The sequence below is a fragment of the Mobula hypostoma genome, chromosome 1 (genome assembly GCF_963921235.1).
Source record: "Mobula hypostoma chromosome 1, sMobHyp1.1, whole genome shotgun sequence".
Classification (NCBI taxonomy): Eukaryota; Metazoa; Chordata; class Chondrichthyes; order Myliobatiformes; family Myliobatidae; genus Mobula; species Mobula hypostoma.
The window spans coordinates 20,578,777-20,602,546 of NC_086097.1; the positions used below are offsets into that span (position 1 = coordinate 20,578,777).

The following is a 23,770-nucleotide window of genomic DNA, read 5'->3' on the forward strand; positions in this document are numbered from 1 at the left end:
AATAGTGCAAAAACAGAAATACTATATAGATTAAAAAAGTGAGGTAGTGTCCAAGGTTCAATGTCCATTTAGGAATCTGATGGCAGAGAGGAAGAAGCTGTTGCTGAATTGCTGAGTGTGTGCCTTCAGGCTTCTGTATCTCCTACCTGATGGTAACGGTGAGAAACGGGCATGCCCTGGGTGCTGGAGGTCCTTAATAATGGATGCTGCCTTTCTGGGACACCGCTCCCTGAAGATGTCCTGGGTACTTTGCAGCCTAGTACCCAAGATGGAGCTGACTAGATTTACAACCCTCTGCAGCTTCTTTCGGTCCTGTGCAGTAGCCACCCCCCACCCCACATACCAGACGGTGATGCAGCCTGTCAGAATGCTCTCCACAGTACACCTATAGAAGTTTTTGAGTGTATTTGTTGACATACCGAATCTCTTCACACTCCTAATGAAGTATAGTCACTGTCTTGCCACCATACTAATCCCACAGAGGGGAAGGTGGGTGGTGGGGAAGCAGAAATGAACTAAGAAACTGGGAAGCGACAGGCGGAAGAGACAGCTTCCCCTTCACCTGGTCTCACCTATCACTTCCCATCTTGTATCTTTCCCCTCCCCTCACCTTCTTGTTCTGGCTTCTACTCCTTCCTTTCAGTCCTGAGGAAGGGTCATGACCCGAAACGTCGACTGTTCATTCCCCTCCATGGGTGCTGCGTGACCTGCTGAGTTCCTCCAATGTTTTTTGTGTGATACCTGAGATTTCCAGTACCTGCTGAGTCTCTTGTGTTTATGATTTTCTCTGTCTCTGTTTTTGTCTTTAGGCTCCCGTTTGCGACTGATGATAGTGCCTTTGTTGAAGATCACTATACACTGCTGGAGAGACAGATTATTATCGATGTGAGGAACAACTTGGTGTATAGTTTACCTTTCCATTATCATTGGTCCACCTCAGAACCCACCATCAGCTCGTTCCTTCGACACCCACTAATGGTCTTCTCCCCTTCCAACTGCAAGTTTATCCCATATCTACCTTGATTTCCAGCCAGATTTCCACATTGGAAAGAACTGCTTTGTTTTTGCTCAAATTCAAAAAGACATAGTCAGCACTTTTTTTTCCCCCACGGGTACACAATAGAAAGCCTACTGTCTGCATGCAGCTTGTTGTGGATGCAGCTTAATCTATTATTTGAACCAGCTTGCCCTCCACTAACTGTCATATCACATCCAAGGACCCCTCTCCTGCTGAGAATTCTCTCTTCTCCCCTCTCCCTTTGGGCAGAAGGGGCAAAAGCATGAGAACATTTACCAGCAGACTCAAGGGCAGCTTCTGTCCCGCTATTATAGAATCTTGTATGGACCTAATATATACTAAAACTGAAATCTTTCTATCTTAATCTGTCTTGTTGTGACCCTTGCGCTTTATTTGTCCACTATACTGTTTCCTCCCACAGCCCAAAGACGTATGAGTTAGTAGGTTAATTGGTCATTGTAAATTGCCCTGTGCAGAGGCGAGGGTTAAATAGTTGTGTTGCTGGATGGTGTGGCTAACTAGCCCGGAAGGGCCTGTTCCGTGCTGTATTTCTAAGTAACTAAATCAATGTGCTGCATTTTCTCGGTATCTGCAACACAATATATTCTGCATTCATTATTTTTACTTTGGTACTACTGATGTATTTATGTCTGGTGTGATCTAGTTGGAGGCCATGTAATCAAAAGCCTTTCACTGCACCTTAGAACATGGATCAATAATATGCCAATTACTAATTCCCAGCATTTTGTGTTAGTATCACACTCTGTACATTATAGCCAGTTTTGTATGAGACATAGTGTCATACAGCATGGAAGCAGGTCCTTTGCCCCAACTCATCCATGCCAACTGTGTTGCCCGTGTTTGGCCCACAGCCTTCTCAACCTCCCTTATCCATGTACTTATCTAAATGGCTCAATGTGCCCACCTCAACTATTATTTTTGGTAGCTCATTTTAAGTACACATCACCCTTTTGTGAAGCAGCTGCCCCTGATGTCCCTTTTAAATCTCTCACCTCTGATCTTAAACCTATGCCCTCTTGTTTTTTTATGGACCACCTCCCTGGGATAAATACTCTGTGCTTTCACCCTGTCTGTGCCCTGCCTGATCTTACTCACCGCTCCTGATCACTGATCTCCCTCCTGGTACTTAGCCTTGCAACCGGAACAAGTGCCACACCTGCCCCTAAACACCCCAGGGCCCCAAACAGTCCTTCCACTGGAGGTGACTCTTCATTTGTGAGTCCATTGGGCTCATCTACTATATCCGGTGCTCCTGGAGTGGCGTCCTGTATATTGGCGAGACCCGACGCAGATTGGTAGACTGCTGAGCACCTTCGCTCCATCTGCCAGAAAAGCAAGATCTCCTGGTGGCCATCCATTTCAGTTCTGCTTCCCATTCCCATTCCCATTCCCATTCTGGCATAACAGTCCATGGCCTCCTCTACTGTCGTGATGAGGCCACGCTCAGTTTGGAGGAGCAACACCTAATATTCCGTCTGGGTAGCCTCCAACCTGATGCAATGATCATCGATCTCTCGAACCTCTGGTAGTTGTCCCCCCCCCCCCGCCCCACTTCACCATTCCCCAATCCCATTTCCGTCTCTCACCTTATCTCCTTACCTGCCCATCACCTTCCTCTGGTTCTCCTCCCCCTTCCCTTTCTTCCACGGCCTTCCGTCCTCTCTTATCAGATTCCCCTTTCTCCAGCCCTTTATCTCTTTCTCCTATCAACTTTCCAGCTCTTTACTTCACCCCACTCCCGTTTTTTCTTATCATCTGCTACCTTTTACTTCTTCCTCCCCTTCCTCCACCTCCTTACTCTGACTTCTCATTTCCTTTTCCAGTCCTGATGAAGGGCTTCAGCTGAAACGTAGATTGTTGAATTTTTTTCCATAGATGCTGCTTGGCCTGCTGAGATCCTTCAGCATTTTGTGTGTATTGTTTATTCACCACTGTCAGGTCCTCCCCCTAATAAGGTAAAAAGGTTCTAGTAAATGCAACTTTCCTCATAACTAAGGCCCCTAAGTCCAAGCAATATCCTGATAAATCTTTTATGCATTATTTCTAGTTTAAAGTCTTTCCTATAACAGGGTAACCAGAACGATACACCATAGTCCAAATGAGGCTTTATCCACTCCAAGTTGTTCTTGTTTTACTGCATATTTTATGTCCTTCTGAGAGTGCCCAGTGAACTTATGTGGTATCTTTAACTAAGTAAGAAACTGTAAAGAGAGACAAATTTAGGGTTTACTGGGAATGAACTCTGGGTGGTACTTGTGAAAAGGACTGTCCATTTCACTGAGATTGCCCTGGCTTCAGAGGTGACCATTGTTGTTTCTGGGTTTTCAGGAGAACGATAAACGTGTTGAGGCATCCAAACAGATGAAAGTGTTCATTGAGCACCCCAGGAAGGCTTCCATCCTGTGCATGCCACTCGTGACAACACTTTACTACTCCTGCTTTTATCATTACGGAGAAACGGAGGTGAGTCACTGTTTCTGATTGCAGTCCCGCACATGCGTTAGCTGCATCAGGGCTGAGAGTGGAGCACAACTGCTTTAGAACATAGAACGGTACAGCACAGTACAGGCCCTTTGGTCCATGGTGTTGTGCCAACCTTCTAACCTGTTCTAAGATCTATTTGACCCGTCCCTCTCCTATAGCCTTCCATTTTTCTATCATGCATATGGCTATCCGAAGACTTCCGGGTCATCAAGGGAATGGCGGCGTAAGGAAAAGGTCTCTCGACAAAAAAGAAGGTAAACTGCCCCAAAATCGAATTTAGACAAATACTTAATATTGCATAACTATATTAATAAAAGGGGCAAGGATGATGTCTAAGAACAAGATTAAAAAGTCCGCTCCGAAGGCTGATAAACATAAAGAGACGCAGCAAGGCGACGGGCCTAGCTCCCCCACGGCAAGCCAGGACGGAGATAATGAGGGGGAATCGGTGACTCTGTCTTTGATTCTCGGAGAGATTCGTGAGTTCCGACAAGATAACAGCAAACAGCTGGAAGATATTAATGGAGAAATAGTAAAAACTAACTCGCGGATAGATGAAGCCGAAGCGAGGATCGTTGGAATTGAAGAGAAGCTACAAAACGCCGAGGAAGTGATAGCAGAAATGCTGAAGCTGCAAGACCAACTCCAGTGGAAACTAATAGATCAAGAAGGCCGCTCGAGAAGGGAAAATGTGAGGATCTACGGAGTTCCTGAAGGAACCGAAGGTAAACCCGGATTGATGATTCCCTTCATAGAGAAGCTGCTTAGAGAGAGCCTTGATATACCGGCCGCAAAAGACCTACAGATAGAAAGAGCTCACCGCGCGTTGGCACCACAGCCTCCGGCAGGTGCCCAGCCCAGATCAATTCTGATCAGATTTCTCAGTTACAGAACGAAGGAAGAGGTGCTTAAACGGGCATGGCAAAAGAAAGGTTTCATGTGGAGCAACTGTAAAATCAGTTTAGACCACGACTACGCACGGGGGATTCTTGCCAGACGGAAGGAATATACGGAAACACGGAGAGTCCTGAAGGAAAACAACATCAGATTCCAGACCCTGTATCCAGCTCGGCTGAGAGTCTTTTACGACGAAGGGACAAAAACTTACGCTACGGTGGAGGAGGTAACGTCGGACCTGGCGGACCGGGGACTACCTATTAAAGTTATCGCCCAACTGGAGTCGCTACTGGAGAGGATTCGGCAGAAGTCGTGGCAGTTAGTGGGGCGAGGACGCTCCACTCGAACCAGAGTGTCAAACTACAAGGAAAAGCTGCAAATATTCAGACGCGAATGTACAGAGAATACAGATTAATTAAGAGAAATGACTGAAAAGAGTAAATCGGACTTAAAGGTAAAATGAAAACTGGTAACTGAAAATAAACTAGGCGGAATAACTTGAATGATAGCAATTTGGTCGAGACATAAACAGGAGAAAATTCTCTATGATTATTCAAACTGCTGAGGGCCCTCTAACACAGGGTGAAGATAGAGGTTATCCCTCTGAACTGAGGCGGGTTGGTGCTCAAGCCTCACTGGGAAGTCGGGAAAAATTTTCAAATGTTACACGTTCAAAAATGTCTAGGGTGTGGTTATATGGTTTACTGTTGAGAAGGGATTGCTTACTGTTTGGTTAGAAAAGGAGAGTGTTTTTTTTCTACTAGAGAAAAATGCAAACTGAATTGGTAAAAATAATTTCCTATAATGTTAATGGGGTTTTGAATCCAATTTAAAAAAATAAGATTACGTCTAAATTGAAAAAAGAGAGGGCACAAATAGCTTTCCTCCAGGAAATACATATGAGCCAATCTGAACATGGAAAATTAAAAAGAATGGGCTTTAAGCATGTATTTTATTCATCATATAAATTGAGTCACAAAAGAGGGGTAGCTACTTTAATATCAAGTACTCTTAATTATGAACATATTTCAGAGACTAAAGACAAAGAAGGACGGTTTGTAAAAATCACAGGAAGAATAGAAGGTACAGAAATAACATTGCTGAATGTTTATGCTCCTCCAGGTTGTGAATGGTCATTTTATAGACACATTTTTGACCTAATGGTCAGTTCTCAAGGGGTAGTAATTTGTGGAGGGGATTTTAATATTAGAGTAAATCCTGTATTAGATTCTTCAAGAATAGTTCCTCAGAATAAACCTGTGACTCGGAAAATGAATTCATTGATGGAGGAGTTGGGAATTATAGATGTCTGGAGGGAATTACACCCTACTAGTAAAGATTATACACATTCCTCTTTCCCTCATTCAGCCTATTCAAGGATAGACTATTTCTTTATCTTTAATACAGATAGACTCAGGATAAAAAACTGTAATATTGCAACAATTGATCTGTCGGATCATAGCCCAGTCTCTATGTCTCTAATCCTGGAAAGGAAAATGAGGAAAACACTATGGAGGCTAAACTCACATATACTCAATAACTCGAAAGTAATGGAGAGATTAAGGGGAGAAATCAAAGAATATCTAGACCTTAATGACAGGGGAGAAACATCACCAGTGATCTTATGGGATACATTGAAAGCTGTACTGAGAGGGAAAATTATTTCCATTACTGCTCACATGAAAAAAATCAATGCACAAAAATTAGCAGACCTTCAAGGAAAATTAAAACAACTTCAAGTTGTAGATAGCAACAAAAGTAATTCAAATCGAAAACAGGAAATTGCAAAGTGAAATTGACGATATTTATACGTTGGAAACTCAAAGAAATTTTCTTTACCTGAGACAAAAGAATTATGAAGTAGCAGGTAAATCAGCTAGATTATTAGCATATAAATTATGAAAACAACAAACAGACAATACAATTCATAAAATAAAGAATCCAAAGACAAAGCTTGTGGAGAGTGCAATAGGGAAAATTCAAGAGAGTTTTGAAACATATTATTGAGAGCTGTACTCCCAGCCCCGGGCCCCCAATGAGCCCTATATAGACAGTGTATTGAATTTTTTAGATCTACCTAAACTTACAGATTTACAAAATGAAAGTTTATTAGAACCAGTAACCGTCAAAGAACTGAACGTGGCCATCTCTAGGTTAAAGGCTGGAAAGTCCCCGGGTTCTGATGGGTTTACCTCAGAGTGGTACAAGTCCCTGAAGACGCAGTTAGCCCCATTACTACTTAACACCTTTAATTGGATCTTGCAGAGAGGAGAAACTCCACCTTCCTGGAGAGAAGCGATTATTTCAGTTATTCCTAAAGAGGGTAAAGATAAACTAGAATGTGGCAATTAGCGGCCAGTTAGTGTTCTTAATTTAGATTACAAACTATTTACATCTATATTAGCGTGCAGATTGGAAAAGCTTTTACCTGGCCTAATCCACTTAGACCAGACTGGATTTATTCAACAAAGACAAACACAGGACAACATAAGGAGAACTCTGCACATATTAGAACAGGTTAATAAGAACAAGACAGAGACAATGGTAGTAGGATTGGACGCTGAGAAAGCTTTTGATTCGGTTAGTTGGGCATTCCTATACAGAGTGTTAGGAAGATTCGGCTTTCAAGAAAAGTTTATTAAAGTAATTCAGACTCTATATGACAGCCCTGCAGCCCGAATTAAGATAAATGGGGACCTCTCTGACTCCTTCATCTTAGAGAGAGGCACTAGACAGGGATGCCCAATTTCTCCTCTCCTTTTTGCGCTATATATTGAACCGCTTGCCCAACTAATAAGACAGAGCGAAATCGTAAAAGGTATCAAGGTGGCAGGGATTGAACAGAAAGTGGCGTTATTCGCAGATGATGTTTTGGTCTATCTGAGTGAACCAGAAAAATCATTTATAGGATTGTTTACACTGTTGGATGACTTTGGGAAAATATCAGGTTATAAAATAAATGTCAAGAAAACGCAGGTTATGTCCCTAAATTATACACCATCCAAAAAATTGCAGGATACATACGATCTTAAGTGGGAAGCTAAATCATTAAAATATTTAGGAATAACCCTGCCGAAGGATCTTTCAACACTGTCACAGGTAAATTATGGGCCATTAATCTCAGAGATAAAAGCAGATATGCATAGATGGAATCTTATCCCCTTTTTAAGTTTAAATTCAAGGATAAATACTATAAAAATGAATATTCTTCCTCGGTTATTGTATCTTTTCCGTACTTTACTGGTGGAGGTGGATGATAATCAATTCACGGAATGGGACAAATGGATTTCCCGTTTCATTTGGCAAGGAAAGAAACCTAGAATTCGATATAACACCTTACAGTTAGGGAAGGAAGGAGGAGGTATGGTTCTTCCTTGCCTGAGAAATTATTTTTATGCCTCACAGATAACCCCTCTGTTATATTGGTGTAATAGGGAATATAAGGCTAGATGGAAGGAAATAGAATTTGGATTAGTTGACAGTTTTCCTCTACAGGCCTCAATAGCTGACAAAGGTTTGATGGCCCAGTTGGAAAAATTTAAAAACAGTTGGATAAATCTTACATTAAAAGTATGGCAGAAGGTGGTTAATTCATGTGGAATTAATAACATGTTAAAACTCTTTAGATGGTGTGCATATGATACCGAATTCCTTCCCAACAGAGGAGATAAAAGATTTGAGCTATGGATAAAGAAAGGTCTTACAACCTACCTCTCATTTATAGATAAAAGAGTATTACAAAGTTTCCAAATCCTGCAGGACAAAGATGGCCTAGAACATAATGACTTTTTTAGGTACCTTCAAGTATGAAACTATGTTAACCAGAGTTGTAGATATACAGACCTATCAACAGTAGAATTAGAATTTTTCAAGATTCTGAATTCGGCTTGCAGTTCAATACCTAGTAAATCAGTTTCTCGCCTATATAATGCACTCTCCCATGCTAAAAATGTAAATACACTGTATATTAAAGAGAAGTGGGAGAAAGAAGCGGGGTTGATACTTTCAGAGGAGGCTTGGGGGAAAATCTGCAGCTTTCAATGGTCCTCGACTAATTCTTTGACTTGGAGAGAACATTGTTGGAAAAACATTATAAGATACTTGAAGACCCCATATCAGGAAAAATATAAAGATACAAACGTGACGTGTTGGAGAAGTTGCGGCTCCAAGGAGGCAAATCATTTTCATATTTTCTGGGATTGCCCTAAATTAAGTCTATATTGGGAAGGTATTCATAGAACATTAGTTAAGGTACTTAGGTCCCAGATACCTCTGAACTTTGAGACGCTCTATTTGGGGCATGTATTGTTTCTTGAACAGAAGGAAGATATAAAGTTGCTGCAGGCCCTCTTAGCGGCAAGTAAGAAATCAATCACTAGAAAGTGGCTAAATCCAATACCACCTACATTAGAAGATTGGCACGAAATTATCTTGGAAATATTTAAAATGGAAAAGTTGACTTATTCCCTGAGAATTCAAAAAGAAAAATTTTATCAAATCTGGAATAAATGGATTGAATATATAACCCCTATGCGAGCAGACTTTAGATGACTCTCCTAATGATTTATACTGCTCTTCTCATCAACACAGTAATATTGCTAACGTAAGCACCCCTAGTCTAAATGTCTTTTTTTTTTGTTTTCTTTTGGAAAATAGAGAATTAACACAAGTAAAGGGAAAGATTTGGGAAAGAGATAAAAAATGAAAAAATTAAATAAGTACATAGGGATTGGATAATTATGTCTGCGGGCAGGAGCAAGCATGAACAAATTAGGATATAAACACCTACAATGGTTGTTACATAGCCTTATATACAACATTTTGGTCCAGTGGAAATGGTCCAGAAGAGTTATATGGAAACTATTATTACCATTTTTCTTAACAACTAATACCATTACTTAGCCTAATAGATTAGAATTACCACAGTACATAATTATCTATTTAAGTGTCTAATTTCCTTTTATATCATCTGAATGTGTACTTAAGAATGTATAAATAATTATAGTTTTATACATATAAAAAATGGAAAAGGTTATATGTGTGAAAAAGTACATAATATTTGTGAATTCCTTATCCAAATAAAAATAAAATTTTAAAAAAAGCATATGGCTATCCAAGAGTCTCTTAAATGTTCCAAGTGTATCTGCCTCTCCCACTACCCCCGGCATCTACCGCTCTCTGTTTAAGTAAGACCTACCTCCACTCACCTAAATGGATTTTGCTATGTGGTTTTATTAGTGAGATGCCCAATTACCCTAAGGAAGAGCTAATATTTTCGACTCTTATCATGCGTGTGTTGGGGATGACAATGTATTTCTGTCTCCATTGTTGATAGGGCATTCCTTCTGGATGGGAGTATAGCTCAACATACTCATAAACATCCACCCCCCCACCCCCTAAACATATTACACCAGCACACAAGTAGAGTGGGAAATGAGTGGATAATTACCACATCAATATTGCTTGATAACTTCACTGCTATAAATCATGGAGTCATATGGCACAGAAACAGACCCAATAGCCCAACTTCCCATGACGTTGAAGATGTCGGCCTGACCTAGTTCCATTTGCCTGCATTTGGCCCTTATCCCTCCAAACCTTTCCTATCCATCTACCTGTCCAAATATATTTTATACATTGCAATAGTACCCACCTTTACCACTTCTTCTGGCAGCTAATGGGTGATGGGGATGAGAAGGTAGTGTATTTTGAGAAAAGTGTTTATCAATATTGTTTATTGTTATTTTCAGTAAACAAGTATAAAGGAGAACTACATGATTGTTACTCCAGATTCAATACAAGCATAATAAGAATAAAGAGCAGAGTGAATAACAAAATAAATAAAAATGCATAAGATTAGCTCATATACCTAGACTGATTGTGTGTATGTAATGAGATGCTCGATATAGGAGTATCTGTACATAAGGTGACTGACAGGAAATGATAAAGTAGTACTGATGGGGGGTTGTGTGGTGGCATGGGTTAATGTGTGGTGGTGTTGATCAGCCTGATGGCTTGAGGGAAGTAACAGTTTTTGAGTCTGGGAATCTTAGCGTGGATGCTGTGTACCCTCTTTCCTGATGGGAATGAAAGCAACAGTCCATGAGAAGGATGGGAGGGGATCCTTCATAAAATTTCTGGCCTTTTGCTGGCACCTTTCTATGTATATGTCCTTGATGGCAGGTAGGCTGGTGCTGGTGATGCATCGGGCAGTTGAGCATTGTAGAGCCCTTCTGTCTGCCGCAGTGTGGTTACCATACAACGCAGAGGCGCAGCATGTCAGGGCGCTCTCAACTGCACATCTGCAGAGGGTCATGAGTATTGATGTGCTTAGTCCAGCTTTCTTGACTTGGACCTCCTCAGAAGGTCGAGGCATTATCAGGCAATAAGGTTAAATTAAATGTTGACAAGAACTGGTCCTTTTATTTAAAAACAGCAGTGTTGATTGACATTGAATTCCTGGTGATACTTCTTCGCTGTGTCCTGCAGTTGGGCGTTAGAGGTTTGGTCTGAGGCTCCTCTCCACCCCAAACATGACAGAGCTGCCAAGGATTTTCACGGCAATCCTGTGTAAAACAAAGTAAGCTGCATTTGGAGCGAGCTTGAGGGTTACTGAGGGCCAGATCACCCTGCTGGTTTCAGGGAGCTTTAATGTTGTACTGTGGTAAATTCCATAAACGTTACAACTAACCACAAATAAAGTCACAATTCAGATTATGTAAATTAGTATGGTTCAGGTGATGAGAGCAAAATAGGTGAGACATGACTGTCATCAAGGTGGCTGAGGTGGGAAATGTCTAACCTTGCTTTACAGCTGAAATACTTCCAGATGATAACAGCGTTCCCTTTTTGTTTCTTCATAGGGAACGTTCAGTAGCCCAGCAAATTTGAAAAAAACCTTCAAGGTAAGTTCTGCACCTTGATGTTAGCCTCTAAGGTGCAATCACTATTGATCCAGTAGCACTTCAAGATTCAAGATTCTAGTTTATTTATCACATGTTAAAACTTACATTGAAATGCATAGTTCGCGTTAAAAACCATCACACCCAAGACTGTGCTGGGGCAGCCCATAAATGTTAGATTCCTTGCACCAACGTAGCAAACACACAATGCTCAGCAGAACAACGCAGAAGAGAACATGCAACGGCAGCCAATCAGGCCCCATTCCTCCCTCCCACCCTTGCAGATTCACGGTGCTCTAACCAGTATGATAGAGCTGAGGATGAGCCAGCAGCTTTACAAGTAGACAGTGGGTGTAACATGAACGTAAGGATGGATAAACCAATGATTGGGTACAAATGCAGACAGAGCAAAGAGTTAAATTGTGCTACATGGGCAAAATTTAAAAGAGCGAAGAATGCAGGACTAAAGGCAACCTCAAAAGTGGATAAATCACCTGGATCAGATGGACTACATCCCAGAGACCAAGGAGAGGTTGCTGACTAGTTAGCGAATGCAATGGTCATGATCTTTCAAGAATCATTTGATTCTGGCATAGTATGGAGGACTGGAAGATTGCAGATGTCAATCTACTCAGTAGGAAGGGAGGAAGGCAAAAGAAAGGAAATTAAAGGCCAAATATCCCAAGTGGTTGGGAAAGTGTTGGATCTATTATTAAGGATGAGGCTTCGTGGTACTTGGAGACTAATGATAAAATAAGTGAAAGTCATCATGGTTTGTGTCAAGGGGAATCTTGCCTGACAAATCTGTTAGAGTTCTTCACAGAAGTAACAAGTAGAATGGACAAAGGATGGGCAGTGGATGCCATTTACTTGGATTTCAGAAAGCATTTGATAAGGTGCCTCATATGAGGTTGCTTAACAAGATAAAATCCTTTGTCGTTACAGGAAAGATACTGGCATGGATAGAGGAATGGCTGACAGGCAGGAGGTAGCGAGTGGGAATAAAGGGGGACTTTTCTGGTTGGCTGCCAGTGACTAGTGGTGTTCCTCAGGGGTCAGTATTGGGACCCCTACTTTTCACATTGTTTGTCAGTGATTTGGATAATGGAATTGATGGCTTTGTGGCAAAGTTTGCGGGTGATACGAAGATAGGTGGAGGGGCAGGTCGTGTTGAAGAAGCAATGTAATTGCAGCAGGACTTAGACAAATTGGAAGAATGGGCAAAAAACTGTCAGATGGAGTACAGTGTTGGGAAATTATGATAATGCATTTTGGTAAAAGGAAGAATAGTGCGGAGTATTATCTAAATGGGGAGAAGATTCAAACGTTAGAAGTGCGGAGAGACTTAGGAGTCCTTGTGCAAGACTCCCAGAAGGTTAATTTGCAGTTGAATCTATAGTAAAGAAGGCAAATGCAATGTTTGCATTTATTTCAAGAGGACTAGAATATAAAAGCAAGGAGGTAATGCTGAGGTTTTATAAGACGCTAGTCAGACCACGCTTGAAGTATTGTCAACAGTTTTGGACCCCATAACTCAGAAAGGATGTGTTGTCATTGGAGAGAGTCCAGAGCAGGTACATGAGGAACCTGGTGGTGCGGGTCATGAGGTTCTTGTACCTTCTACCTGATGGCAGCTGCAAGAAAAGAGCATGGCCTGGGTGGTGGTGATCTCTGATGATGGATGCTGCTTTCCTTCGACAGCATTTCATGTAGATGTGCTCAATGGCTGGGTGGGCTTTACCTGTGATGTACTTGGTCAAATCCACTACCTTTTGTTAGATTTTCCATTCAAAGGTATTGCTGTTTCCATATTAGGCTGTGATGCAGCCAGTCAGTACACTCTGCACTACACATTTGTAGAAATTTGTCAAAGTTTTCGAAGTCAAGTGGAATCTTTGCAAGGAAGTAGAGGCGCTGCCGTGCTTTCTTTGCAATTGCACTTACGTGCTGGGTCCAGGACAGATTCTCTGAAGTAGTAACACCCACAGGATTTTAAAGTTGCTAACCCCCTCTCCACCTCTGATCCTCCGATGAGGACTAGCTCATGGACCTCTGGTTTCCCTCCCCTGAAGTCTGCAACCAGTTCCTTGGTCTGCTGTTATGACATCGCTCAGCCAAATTTTCAATCTCCCTCCTGTATGCTGATTCATCACCGCCTTTGATTCAGCCCACAACAGTGGTGTCATTAGCCAACTTGAATATGGTTTGGAGCTGTGCTTAGCCACACAGTCATAAGTTGAAAGTGAGTAGAGCTGGGGGTTAAGCACACAGCCTTGTGGTGCACTTGTGCTGATAGAGATTGTGAAGGAGGTGTTTCCCAGTCTGGACTGACTGGGGTCTACAAGTGAGGAAATCCAGGATCCAATTGCACAAGGATTCTTGGAGCTTATTGATTACGTTTAAGGGGATGATGGTCTTGAATGCTGAGCTGTAGTCAATAAAGAGCATCCTTATGTATGTATCTTTGCTGTTCATGTGTTCCAAGATTGAGTGAAGAGCCAATGATCTGCTGTGGACCTGTTGCTCCGGTAGGCAAATTGGAGTGGGTCCACGTCATCTCTCAGACAGGAGTTGATATCTTTCATCACTAGCCTTTCAAAACACTTAAATCCCTGTGGATGTAGGTACAACTGGGTGATACTCAATGAGGCAGGTCACTGCTCTTTTCTTGGGCACCAGTATAATTGAAGCCTACTTGAAGCAAGTAGGTACCACACAGTGCTGAAGTGAGAGGTTAAAGATCTCAGTGAACGCACCAGCCAGTTGGGCAGCTCTTTAGTACGTGGCCAGGTACTCCATCCAGTCCAGATGCTGTCCATGGATTCATCCTCCTGAAGGCAGTCCACACATCAGCTTCAGAGACTGAGATCAGAGGATCATCAGGAGATGTGGGGGTTTGCAGTGGTTCCTCCATGTTCTGACAGTCACAGCGAATATAGAAGGCATTGAGCTCATCTGGAAGCGAAGCCCTGATGTCTCCCATGTCGCTTGTTTTAGCTTTGTCGGAGGTGGTAGCTTTCAAGCTCGGCCACAGCTGTTGAGCATCCCTTGTTGATTCATTTTGGTCTGGAATCTCCACTTCGCCCGTGAGGTGGCTTCCCAGAGGTCATACCTGCACCTTTTGTAGCTTTCTTGGTCTCCAGACTTGAACGCCTCTGATCTGACCTTCAGCAAATTTCAGATCTCATGGTTCATCCAGAGCTCCTGTTTGGGGAAGATCTGAATGATTTAGTTTGGACACCTTATACTTTATACTTTTATTGTCACCAAACAATTGATACTAGAACGTACAATCATCACAGCGATATTTGATTCTGTGCTTCCCGCTTCCTGGAGTACAAATTGATGGTAAATATTAAAAATTTAAATTATAAATCATAAATAGAAAATAGAAAACGGAAAGTAAGGTAGCGCAAAAAGTCGGAGAGGCAGGTCTGGATACTTGGAGGGTACGGCCCAGATCTGGGTCAGGATCCATTCAGCAGTCTTATCACAATTGGAAAAAAGCTGTTCCCAAATCTGGCCGTACGAGTCTTCAAGCTCCTGAACCTTCTCCTGGAGAGAAGATGGATGAAAAGTGTGTTGGCTGGGTGGGTCGTGTCCTTGACTATCCTGGCAGCACTGCTCCGACAGCGTGCGGTGTAAAGTGAGTCCAAGGACGGAAGATTGGTTTGTGTGATGTGCTGCGCCATGTTCACGATCTTCTGCAGTTTCTTTCGGTCTTGGACAGGACAACTTCCATACCAGGTTGTGATGCACCCTAGAAGAATGCTTTCTATGGTGCATCTATAAAAATTAGTGAGCGTTTTAGGGGACAGGCCAAATTTCTTTAGTTTTCTCAGGAAGTAAAGGCGCTGTTTGGCCTTCTTGGCAGTGAACTCTGCTTGGTGGGACCAAGTCAGGTCATTTGTGATATTGACCCTGGGGAACTTAAAGCTTTTGACCTGTTCCACTTGCGCACCACCGATTTAAATTTAAACTACTCCTTCTGAAGTCAACAACCAATTCCTTCATCTTGCTGACGTTGAGGGATAGGTTATTGTCTTCGCACCATGCCACCAGGTTCTTAATTTCCTCTCTGTGCTCAAACTCAACATTACCCGAGATACGGCCTACAATTGTTGTGTCATCAGCAAACTTATATATTGAGTTCAATGGAAACCTGGTTACACAATCATGGGTGTACAGTGAGTACAGCAGGGTGCTGAGTACACACTCATCTAAAATCCGTTGTAACCATGGAGTACTCATTCAGATCTCTAGATGAGTGCCTGACACAGCTCAATCCACCGACTCAAAGCAATCCCATAATTGTTCCTCTGTCTCCCACAGCCATCTCTTAGTTGTCTAATTTCTGGACCTTTGCTTTTTAGGCAGGAAAGAGGAGGACAGCCAAATGATCCGATTTACCAAAACACCGTCTGGGCAAGGAACAGATGGCATTGCTTAACTTAGTGTAACAGTGGTCTTGTATGTTGGGACCTCTGGTGCTACAGGTTATATGCTGGTGATTATTAGGCAGGGATTCTTCAAACAGGCCTGGTTGAAGTCTCTGAATATAATTTGAAATGCATCGGAATGGTCTATTTCTTATCTGCAGACGACATCATGCAGTGTCGCGAGTGCTTGATTATAGTTGGCCGCTGGCGGTGTATAAGCTGCCGTCAGGATCACGGATGGGAACTCCAGAAGTAAAGAGAATGATCTGCATTTGACCATTAAGTGTTCCAAGTCAGGGGAACATGAGTTCGACAGAGCCGCCACTTCGGCGTACCTACGAGAGTTAACCATAAAACACACACCTCCTCCCTTTGTCTTACCCGAGTCCGCAGTTCAGTCTATTCTGTAAATTGTGAGTCCTTCCGGTCTGACTGCAGCATCCAGTGTGTCTGTAGATAACCAAGTTTTGATGCAGCAAACAATTGAGATGTTTCTCATCTGCCTCTGATTCAGCAGTCTTGCCCTCAGATCTTCAGTTCCACTTAGTCACAGGGGTACATCCAAACTCCACATAGTCGGCACCGGAAGTCAGGATGGAACCTGGGTCTCTGGAACTGTGAAACCACAGGTGTGCTGACTGCCATGTGCATGCTTCAGGTGCCTTCCTAGAAGAGGATACCAATTGCAATCAGTAACGGCGACCTTGCCTGTGTCTTTTAGTTCTTTGCTAGTACTGTACCTGCAACTGATGTATTCCTCCTGTCACCCCAGCATGGAGCGGCTAAAACATGGTCATCTAATAGAAAGGTAATCTGTCCAGAAAGCAACACAACACTTCAAGACTCAGTTAGAATTCATTTTTGAATTTATGAATTCTCAAGTTAGAATTTATTTCATATTACAGATGAAATAAATACAGATAGAACACCTGAGATATACAAAGAAAAACAATGAACATAAACTGCAGATGCTGGAAATCTGAAATAAAAATAGTAAATACTCTGCAGATCAAGCAGCAGCTGTGGAGAGAGAAACAGTTGATATTTCTGGTCATTGACCTTCCATCGGAACTGGAAAATTGAGAAAGCAAATGAAGGATGGTTATTATGTTGAATACAAATAGAAACCATAGAAACTACAGCACAGAAACAGGCCTTTTGGCCCTCCTTGGCTGTGCCGAACCATTTTCTGCCTAGTCCCACTGACCTGCACATGGACCATATCCCTCCATACACCTCCCATCCATGTATCTGTCCAATTTATTCTTAAATGTTACAAAAGAACCGCATTTACCACCTCGTCTGGCAGCTCATTCCACACTCCCAGCACTCTCTGTGTGAAGAAGCCCCCCCTAATGTTCCCTTTAAACTTTTCCCCCCTCACCGTTAACCCATGTCCTCTGGTTTTTTTCTCCCCTTGCCTCAGTGGAAAAAGCCTGCTTGCATTCACTCTATCTATACCCATCATAATTTTATATACCTCTATCAAATCTCCCCTCATTCTTCTACGCTCCGGGGAATAAAGTCCTAACCTATTCAACCTTTCTCTATAACTGAGTTTCTCAAGTCCTGGCAACATCCTTGTAAACCTTCTCTGCACTCTTTCAACCTTATTTATATCCTTCCTGTAATTTGGTGACCAAAACTGAACACAATACTCCAGATTCGGCCTCACCAATGCCTTATACAACCTCATCATAACATTCCAGCTCTTATACTCAATACTTCAATTAATAAAGGCCAATGTACCAAAAGCTCTCTTTACGACCCTATCTACCTGTGACGACACTTTTAGGGAATTTTGTATCTGTATTCCCAGATCCCTCTGTTCCACTGCACTCCTCAGTGCCTTACCATTAACCCTGTATGTTCTACATTGGTATGTCCTTCCAACATGCAATACCTCACACTTATCAGTATTAAACTCCATCTGCCATTTTTCAGCCCATTTTTCCAGCTGGTCCAAGTCCCTCTGCAGGCTCTGAAAACCTTCCTCATTGTCTACTACACCTCCAATCTTTGTATCATCAACAAACTTGCTGATCCAATTTACCACATTATCATCCAGATCATTGATGTAGATGACAAATAACAATGGACCCAGCACTGATCCCTGTGGCACACCACTAGTCATAGGCCTCCACTCAGAGAAGCAATTCTCTACCACCACTCTCTGGCTTCTTCCATCGAGCCAATGTCTAATCCAATTTACCACCTCTCCATGTATACCTAGCGACTGAATTTTCCTAACTAACCTCCCATGCGGGACCTTGTCAAAGGCCTTACTGAAGTCCATGTAGACAATATCCACTGCCTTCCCTTCATCCACTTTCCTGGTAACCTCCTTGAAAAACTCCAACAGATTGGTCAAACATGACCTACCATGCACAAAGCCATGTTGACTCTCCCTAATAAGCCCCTGTCTATCCAAATGCTTGTAGATTCTGTCTCTTAGTACTCCCTCCAATAACTTACCTACTACTGACGTTAAACTCACCGGCCTATAATTTCCCGGATTACTTTTCGATCCTTTTTTAAACAACGGAACAACATGAGCCACTCTCCAATCCTCTGGCACTTCACCCGTAGACAGCGACATTTTAAATACTTCTGCCAGGGCCCCCGCAATTTCAACACTAGTCTCCTTCAAGGTCCGAGGGAACACTCTGTCAGGTCCTGAGGATTTATCCACTTTAATTTTCCTCAAGACAGCAAGCACCTCCTCCTTTTTAATCTGTACACTTTCCATGGTCTCACTACTTGATTCCCTCAATTCCATAGATTTCATGCCAGCTTCCTTAGTAAATGCAGATGCAAAAAATCTACTTAAGATCTCCCCCATTTCCTTTGGTTCCGCACAAAGCCGACCACTCTGATCTTCAAGAGGACCAATTTTATCCCTTACAATCCTTTTGCTCTTAATATACTTGTAAAAGCTCTATGGATTATCCTTCATTTCAACTGCCAAGGCAACCTCATGTCTTCTTTTAGCCCTCCTGATTTCTTTCTTAAGTATTTTCTTGCACTTCTTGTACTCCTCAAGCACCTGATTTACCCCCCATTTCCTATACATTTCATACAACTCCCTCTTCTTCTTTATCAGAGTTGCAATATCCCTTGAGAACCAAGGTTCCTTATTCCTATTCAATTTGCCTTTAATCCTGACAGGAACATACAAACTCTGCACTCTCAAAATTTCCCCTTTGAAGGCTTCCCACCTACCAATCACATCTTGAATGATGAAAGTTTAAAGACTTAATGCTGTTTCTCTCTCCATGGGTGCTGCCTGTTCTGCTGAGTAGTTTTCAGCAGGTTTTGTTTTTATTTCAGAATTCCAACAGCTGCATGATGTAGTTGGGCATGTAAGAATGAAAGGTTGCAGCTGGAATCAGAGAGGACTAAAAACAACTTGTGTTTCTATGAGGACCATTAAAGTAAAAATGTGAGAGAGTCCTGTTCAGTGTAGGCGGTGTCATGACTGTGAACGTAGTTGCTGGAGAGACGCAGCTGGTAGATGTATAAGTCTTTATTTGGGACACACAAAAACTGACAGCCTTTGGAGTCACTCAAGAGAGAGGCTCCCCAATCCAATGTTACAGCACTTTTTTAATGTTAAAGAACAAAAGTAACAGGATAATTTCTATAGTTACAATGACCACAAGATGTTTCTTTTGAGTTGCATGTAATTTTTCAAATGCCTGGATTTTCCCACCAATACACCCAAAATAAGAGTTAATTACTATGTCTTTTCTCCTTGGAGCAATGGGGGATGAGAGGTGACTTGATAGAGGTGTACAAGATAATGAGAGGCATTGATCGTGTGGATAGTCAGAGGCTTTTTCCCAGGGCTGAATTGGCTAGCACAAGAGGGCATAGTTTTAAGGTGCCTGGAAGTAGGTACAGAGGAGATGTCAGGGTTAAGTTTTTCACGCAGGAAGTGGTGAGTGCGTGGAATGGGCTGCTGGCGGCAGTGGTGGAGGCGGAAACGATAGGGTCTTTTAAGAGACTCCTGGATGGCTACATGGAACTAAGAAGAATAGAGGGCTATGGGTAAAGTCGAGGTAGTTCTAAGGTAGGGACATGTTCAGCACAGCTTTGTGGGCTGAAGGGCCTGTATTGTGCTGTATGTTTTCTATGTTTCTATGTATCTGAGTCATATTCATGCAGTGGAGTTTTAATTGCATTCATGCATATGCAGACATATCAAGTCAGTTGGATGTTTCCTGGTCTGCAATTTACTCTAAAATGCGGCTTCAGGAAGACCATTGTTCCAATCTGCATTTTAAGTTCAATCTACAATTGTTATTCAGATCTGAAGACTGGTGGCTTTTGAAATTAATAGGTGCTATATTGCGCCTCCAAAATACACTCTGAAAGGTGGATTATACACTTATGTCATATGTTTAAATTTCTATTTTCATTATGATAATAGGAATACTGTATATTATTTCTGCTTTTGTTTTAGATTTCAGACAAACAGTACTTACTTACTGCACTGGCAGCCCGTGCCAAACTGAAGGCTTGGAAAGACGTTGATAGCCTATTTATTACAAAGGTATCATTTAAATTAATCACAATTTGTAGAATCACAGAACTGTTACAACTCAGAAAAGGAAGCCATTTGGTCCATCATATTCGTAATAGCTCTTTGCACTCTGCATGTAGCTCTGCAAATTATTTCCCCTTGTACCTCTGCAGTTTCCTTTATTAATGCCCCAATTGATTCTGTTTTCAGTACCCCAGAGACAGTAACTGTTAACTCAAAATCACATGAAAACAACCACAAGAAATTCTGCAGACACGAGGAAATCTGCAGATGCTGGAATTTCAAGCAACACACATAAAAGTTGCAGGTGAATGCAGCAGGCCAGGCAGCATCTGCGATGCCGATGGCATGAACATTGACGTCTCTAACTTCCGTTAATGCCCCACCTCTCCCTCGTACCACATCCGTTATTTATTTACATACTTATTATTATATATACATACATATATATTCTTTTTCTCTCCCTCTGTCCCTCTCACTATACTCCTTGCCCATCCTCTGGGCTTCCCCCCTCCCCCTTTTCTTTCTCCCTAGGCCTCCCATCCTATGATCCTCTCATATCTCTTTTGCCAATCACCTGTCCAGTTCTTGGCTCCATCCCTCCCCCTCCTGTCTTCTCCTATCATTTTGGATCTCCCCCCGCCCCCCCCACTTTCAAATCGCTTACTAGCTCTTCTTTCAGTTAGTCCTGACGAAGGGTCTCGGCCCAAAATGTCGACTGTACCTCTTCCTATAGATGCTGCCTGGCCTGCTGTGTTCACCAGCAACTTTTATGTATGCTACAAGAAGTTCTGCAGATGCTGGATATCCAAAGTAACACAAACACAATGTTGGAGTACCTCATCAGGTCAGGCAGCATCTATGGAAAGAAATAGAGTCAATGTTTCAGACCGAGACTCTTCAACGGGACTATGTACTAAAACTTCCTCACCCCTTTAAATGAGGGGCTGAATCATTTGATGTGTTAAATTTGCTCGATTTTATTTACTCTGTATTTTTCCACCTAGCTCACATTCATCTGCTTCTTTCAGATTGTCAGCTTTTGTTTTTGAATGATGGCTGTCTGAAATTGTATGAGCTGAACATTATCGGTTCCATAATCTTTGCTAAGTAAAAGAAAATAGGATTCATAATCACTATTTACTGCATAATATACTAACTATGCAGAACTACAATTATAAAAAAAACAGATAACGTTTCGGTTGATTTAAGTTGCAAACTTGGTGAGGTGGTTTTAGTGATTATATCTGGCTTGGCTCATTCCACTTCTGGGAACATTTGCAAGAACTAGGAAGTATAGCATCAATGTAGTGCCAATGATAACATCAAAATTGCCCTGAGGAAATTCAACATGACATCTAAAAGCGGGGAAGGCAATAGATGCAGCTGGAGGAAGTCTGTTCAAGAGGGAGCTGTGCTACATGAAAGTGACCTTTATTGTGCCACAGAGAACAAGTGGCAGATGTGAAAGGAGAGAATGAACTACCAAAAAACCCAACCACCCAAACCACAGCCATGACTTACTCGTGCCCACACTGCACCAGAATATGTCGATCCTGGGGCTGGCTGATGACGCAGTGACATCAGTGCCGGACTCTGGAACGGAGGTTCCTGGGTTCGAACCCAGCCGGGTCTGCTCTCGAGTACAATTTCCGTCCGTGCCGGGTTGAGTGTCGAGATCGCAACTCGACCTCGTAAAAAATACTGCGAAATGTCTGTGTGAGGAGTGGTGTGTCACACAGTCTCTCTCCCTGGCTCCGCACCTGGTAAAGGCATGAAAAAGACATCGTCCCACCAATATCGCACACGCACGGATGCACGCACACGACAAACAAAAAAAGAATATGTCAATCCTGGATTGGCCTCTACATCCACCCGAGGACCCACCCCATAGGAGAACATCTTACTCAACTCGAGTGATCGCACTTCTACTGGTACCAACTCAGGGTTATTACGACAGCTATATGAGTCATTCAATGAGGGCAATTTGCGTTATGACAATGGAAAAACAGTTCACATTGCAGACGTGTAAGGAGATCACCAATTCTCCACAAAATGTGACAGGGAGAGAGTATTTCTAAAAATAAAGAACAGATGATTACATAACACAACTGGAAGTTAATATTTTAAGCAAAACACAAGATGCCGGAGGAGCTCAGCAGGCCAGGGAGCATCTATGGAAAAGATTAAACTGTTGACATTTCGGGCTGAGACCCTTCATCAGGACTGGAGAAAAAAGATGAGTGGTCAGGGTAAGAAGTGGGGGAGAGTGGAGGGGAGGAAGAAGTGCAAGGTGGTAGGTGATAGGTGAAACCGGGAGGGGGGAGGGGTGAAGTAAAGAGCTCGTTAGTTGATTGATGAAAGAGATAAATGGCTGGAGAAGGGGGAATCTGATAGGAGAGGACAGAAGGCCATGGGAAAAAGGGAAGGGGGAGGAGCATCAGAGGGAGGTGATGGGCAGGTAAGGAGAGAAGATGAGACAGGGAAATGGGATGGGGAATGGTGAAGGAGAGTTGGGGGTCATCACCAGAAGTTTGAGAAATCGATGTTCATGCCATCAGGTTGGAGGCTACCCAGATGGAATATAAGGTGTTGCTACTCCAATCTGAGGGTGGCCTCATCGCGGCAGTAGAGGAAGCCATGGACTGTCTTGTCGGAATGGGAAGTGGAATTAAAATGGCTGGCCACTGGGAGAACCCACTTTTTCTGGTGGACAGAGCATAGCTGCTTGGCGAAGTGGTCTCCCAATCTACGTTGGGTCTCACCGATATACAGGAGGCCACACTGGGAGCACCAGATACAGTAGATGACACCAACAGACTCATAAGTGAAGTGTTGCCTCACCTGGAAGGACTGTTTGAGGCCCTGAATGGCAGTGAGGGAGGAAATATAAGGGCAGATGTAAGACTTGTTCTACTTGCAAGGATAAGTGCCAGGAGGGAGATCAGTGGGGAAGGACGAATGGACAAGAGAGTCACGTTGGGAGCGATCTCTGTGGAAAACAGAAGGGGAGTGGGAGGGAAAGATGTGCTTGGTGATGGGATCCATTGGAGATGGCAGAAGTTATGGAGAATTATGTGCTGGATGCGGAGGCTGGTGGGGTGGTAGATGAAGACTAGGAACCTTATCCTTGATGGGGTGGCAGGAGGATGGGGTGAGGGGTGACATGCGTGAAATGGAAGAGATGTAGGTGAGGGGAGCGTTGATGGTGGAGGAAAGGAAGCCCCTTTCTTTGAATAAGGTGGATATCTCCTTAGTTCTGGAATGAAAAGGCTAATCCTGAAAGCAGATGAGGTGGAGACGAAGGAATTGAGAGAAGGGGATGGCATTTTTACAAGTGACAGGGTGGGAAGAGGTATAGTCTATGTAGCTGTGGGAATCAGTGGGTTTATAATGGATATCAGTACATAAGCTGTCTCCAGAGATAGAGACAGAGAGATCGAGAAAATGGAAGAAGGTGTCA

At 42.7% G+C, this 23,770-nt stretch overlaps 1 protein-coding gene across 1 annotated transcript in view; it reads left to right on the top strand.

The window, feature by feature from the left end:
• vipas39 (VPS33B interacting protein, apical-basolateral polarity regulator, spe-39 homolog) overlaps positions 1–23,770 on the top strand; it is a 79,150-nt gene that overhangs the window by 40,504 nt on the left and 14,876 nt on the right. The window contains exons 13-16 of the mRNA XM_063058770.1: positions 810–885; positions 3,368–3,502; positions 11,284–11,325; positions 20,227–20,316. Of these exons, the coding sequence (XP_062914840.1) occupies positions 810–885; positions 3,368–3,502; positions 11,284–11,325; positions 20,227–20,316 (343 nt within the window). The remainder of the gene's footprint in view (positions 1–809; positions 886–3,367; positions 3,503–11,283; positions 11,326–20,226; positions 20,317–23,770) is intronic.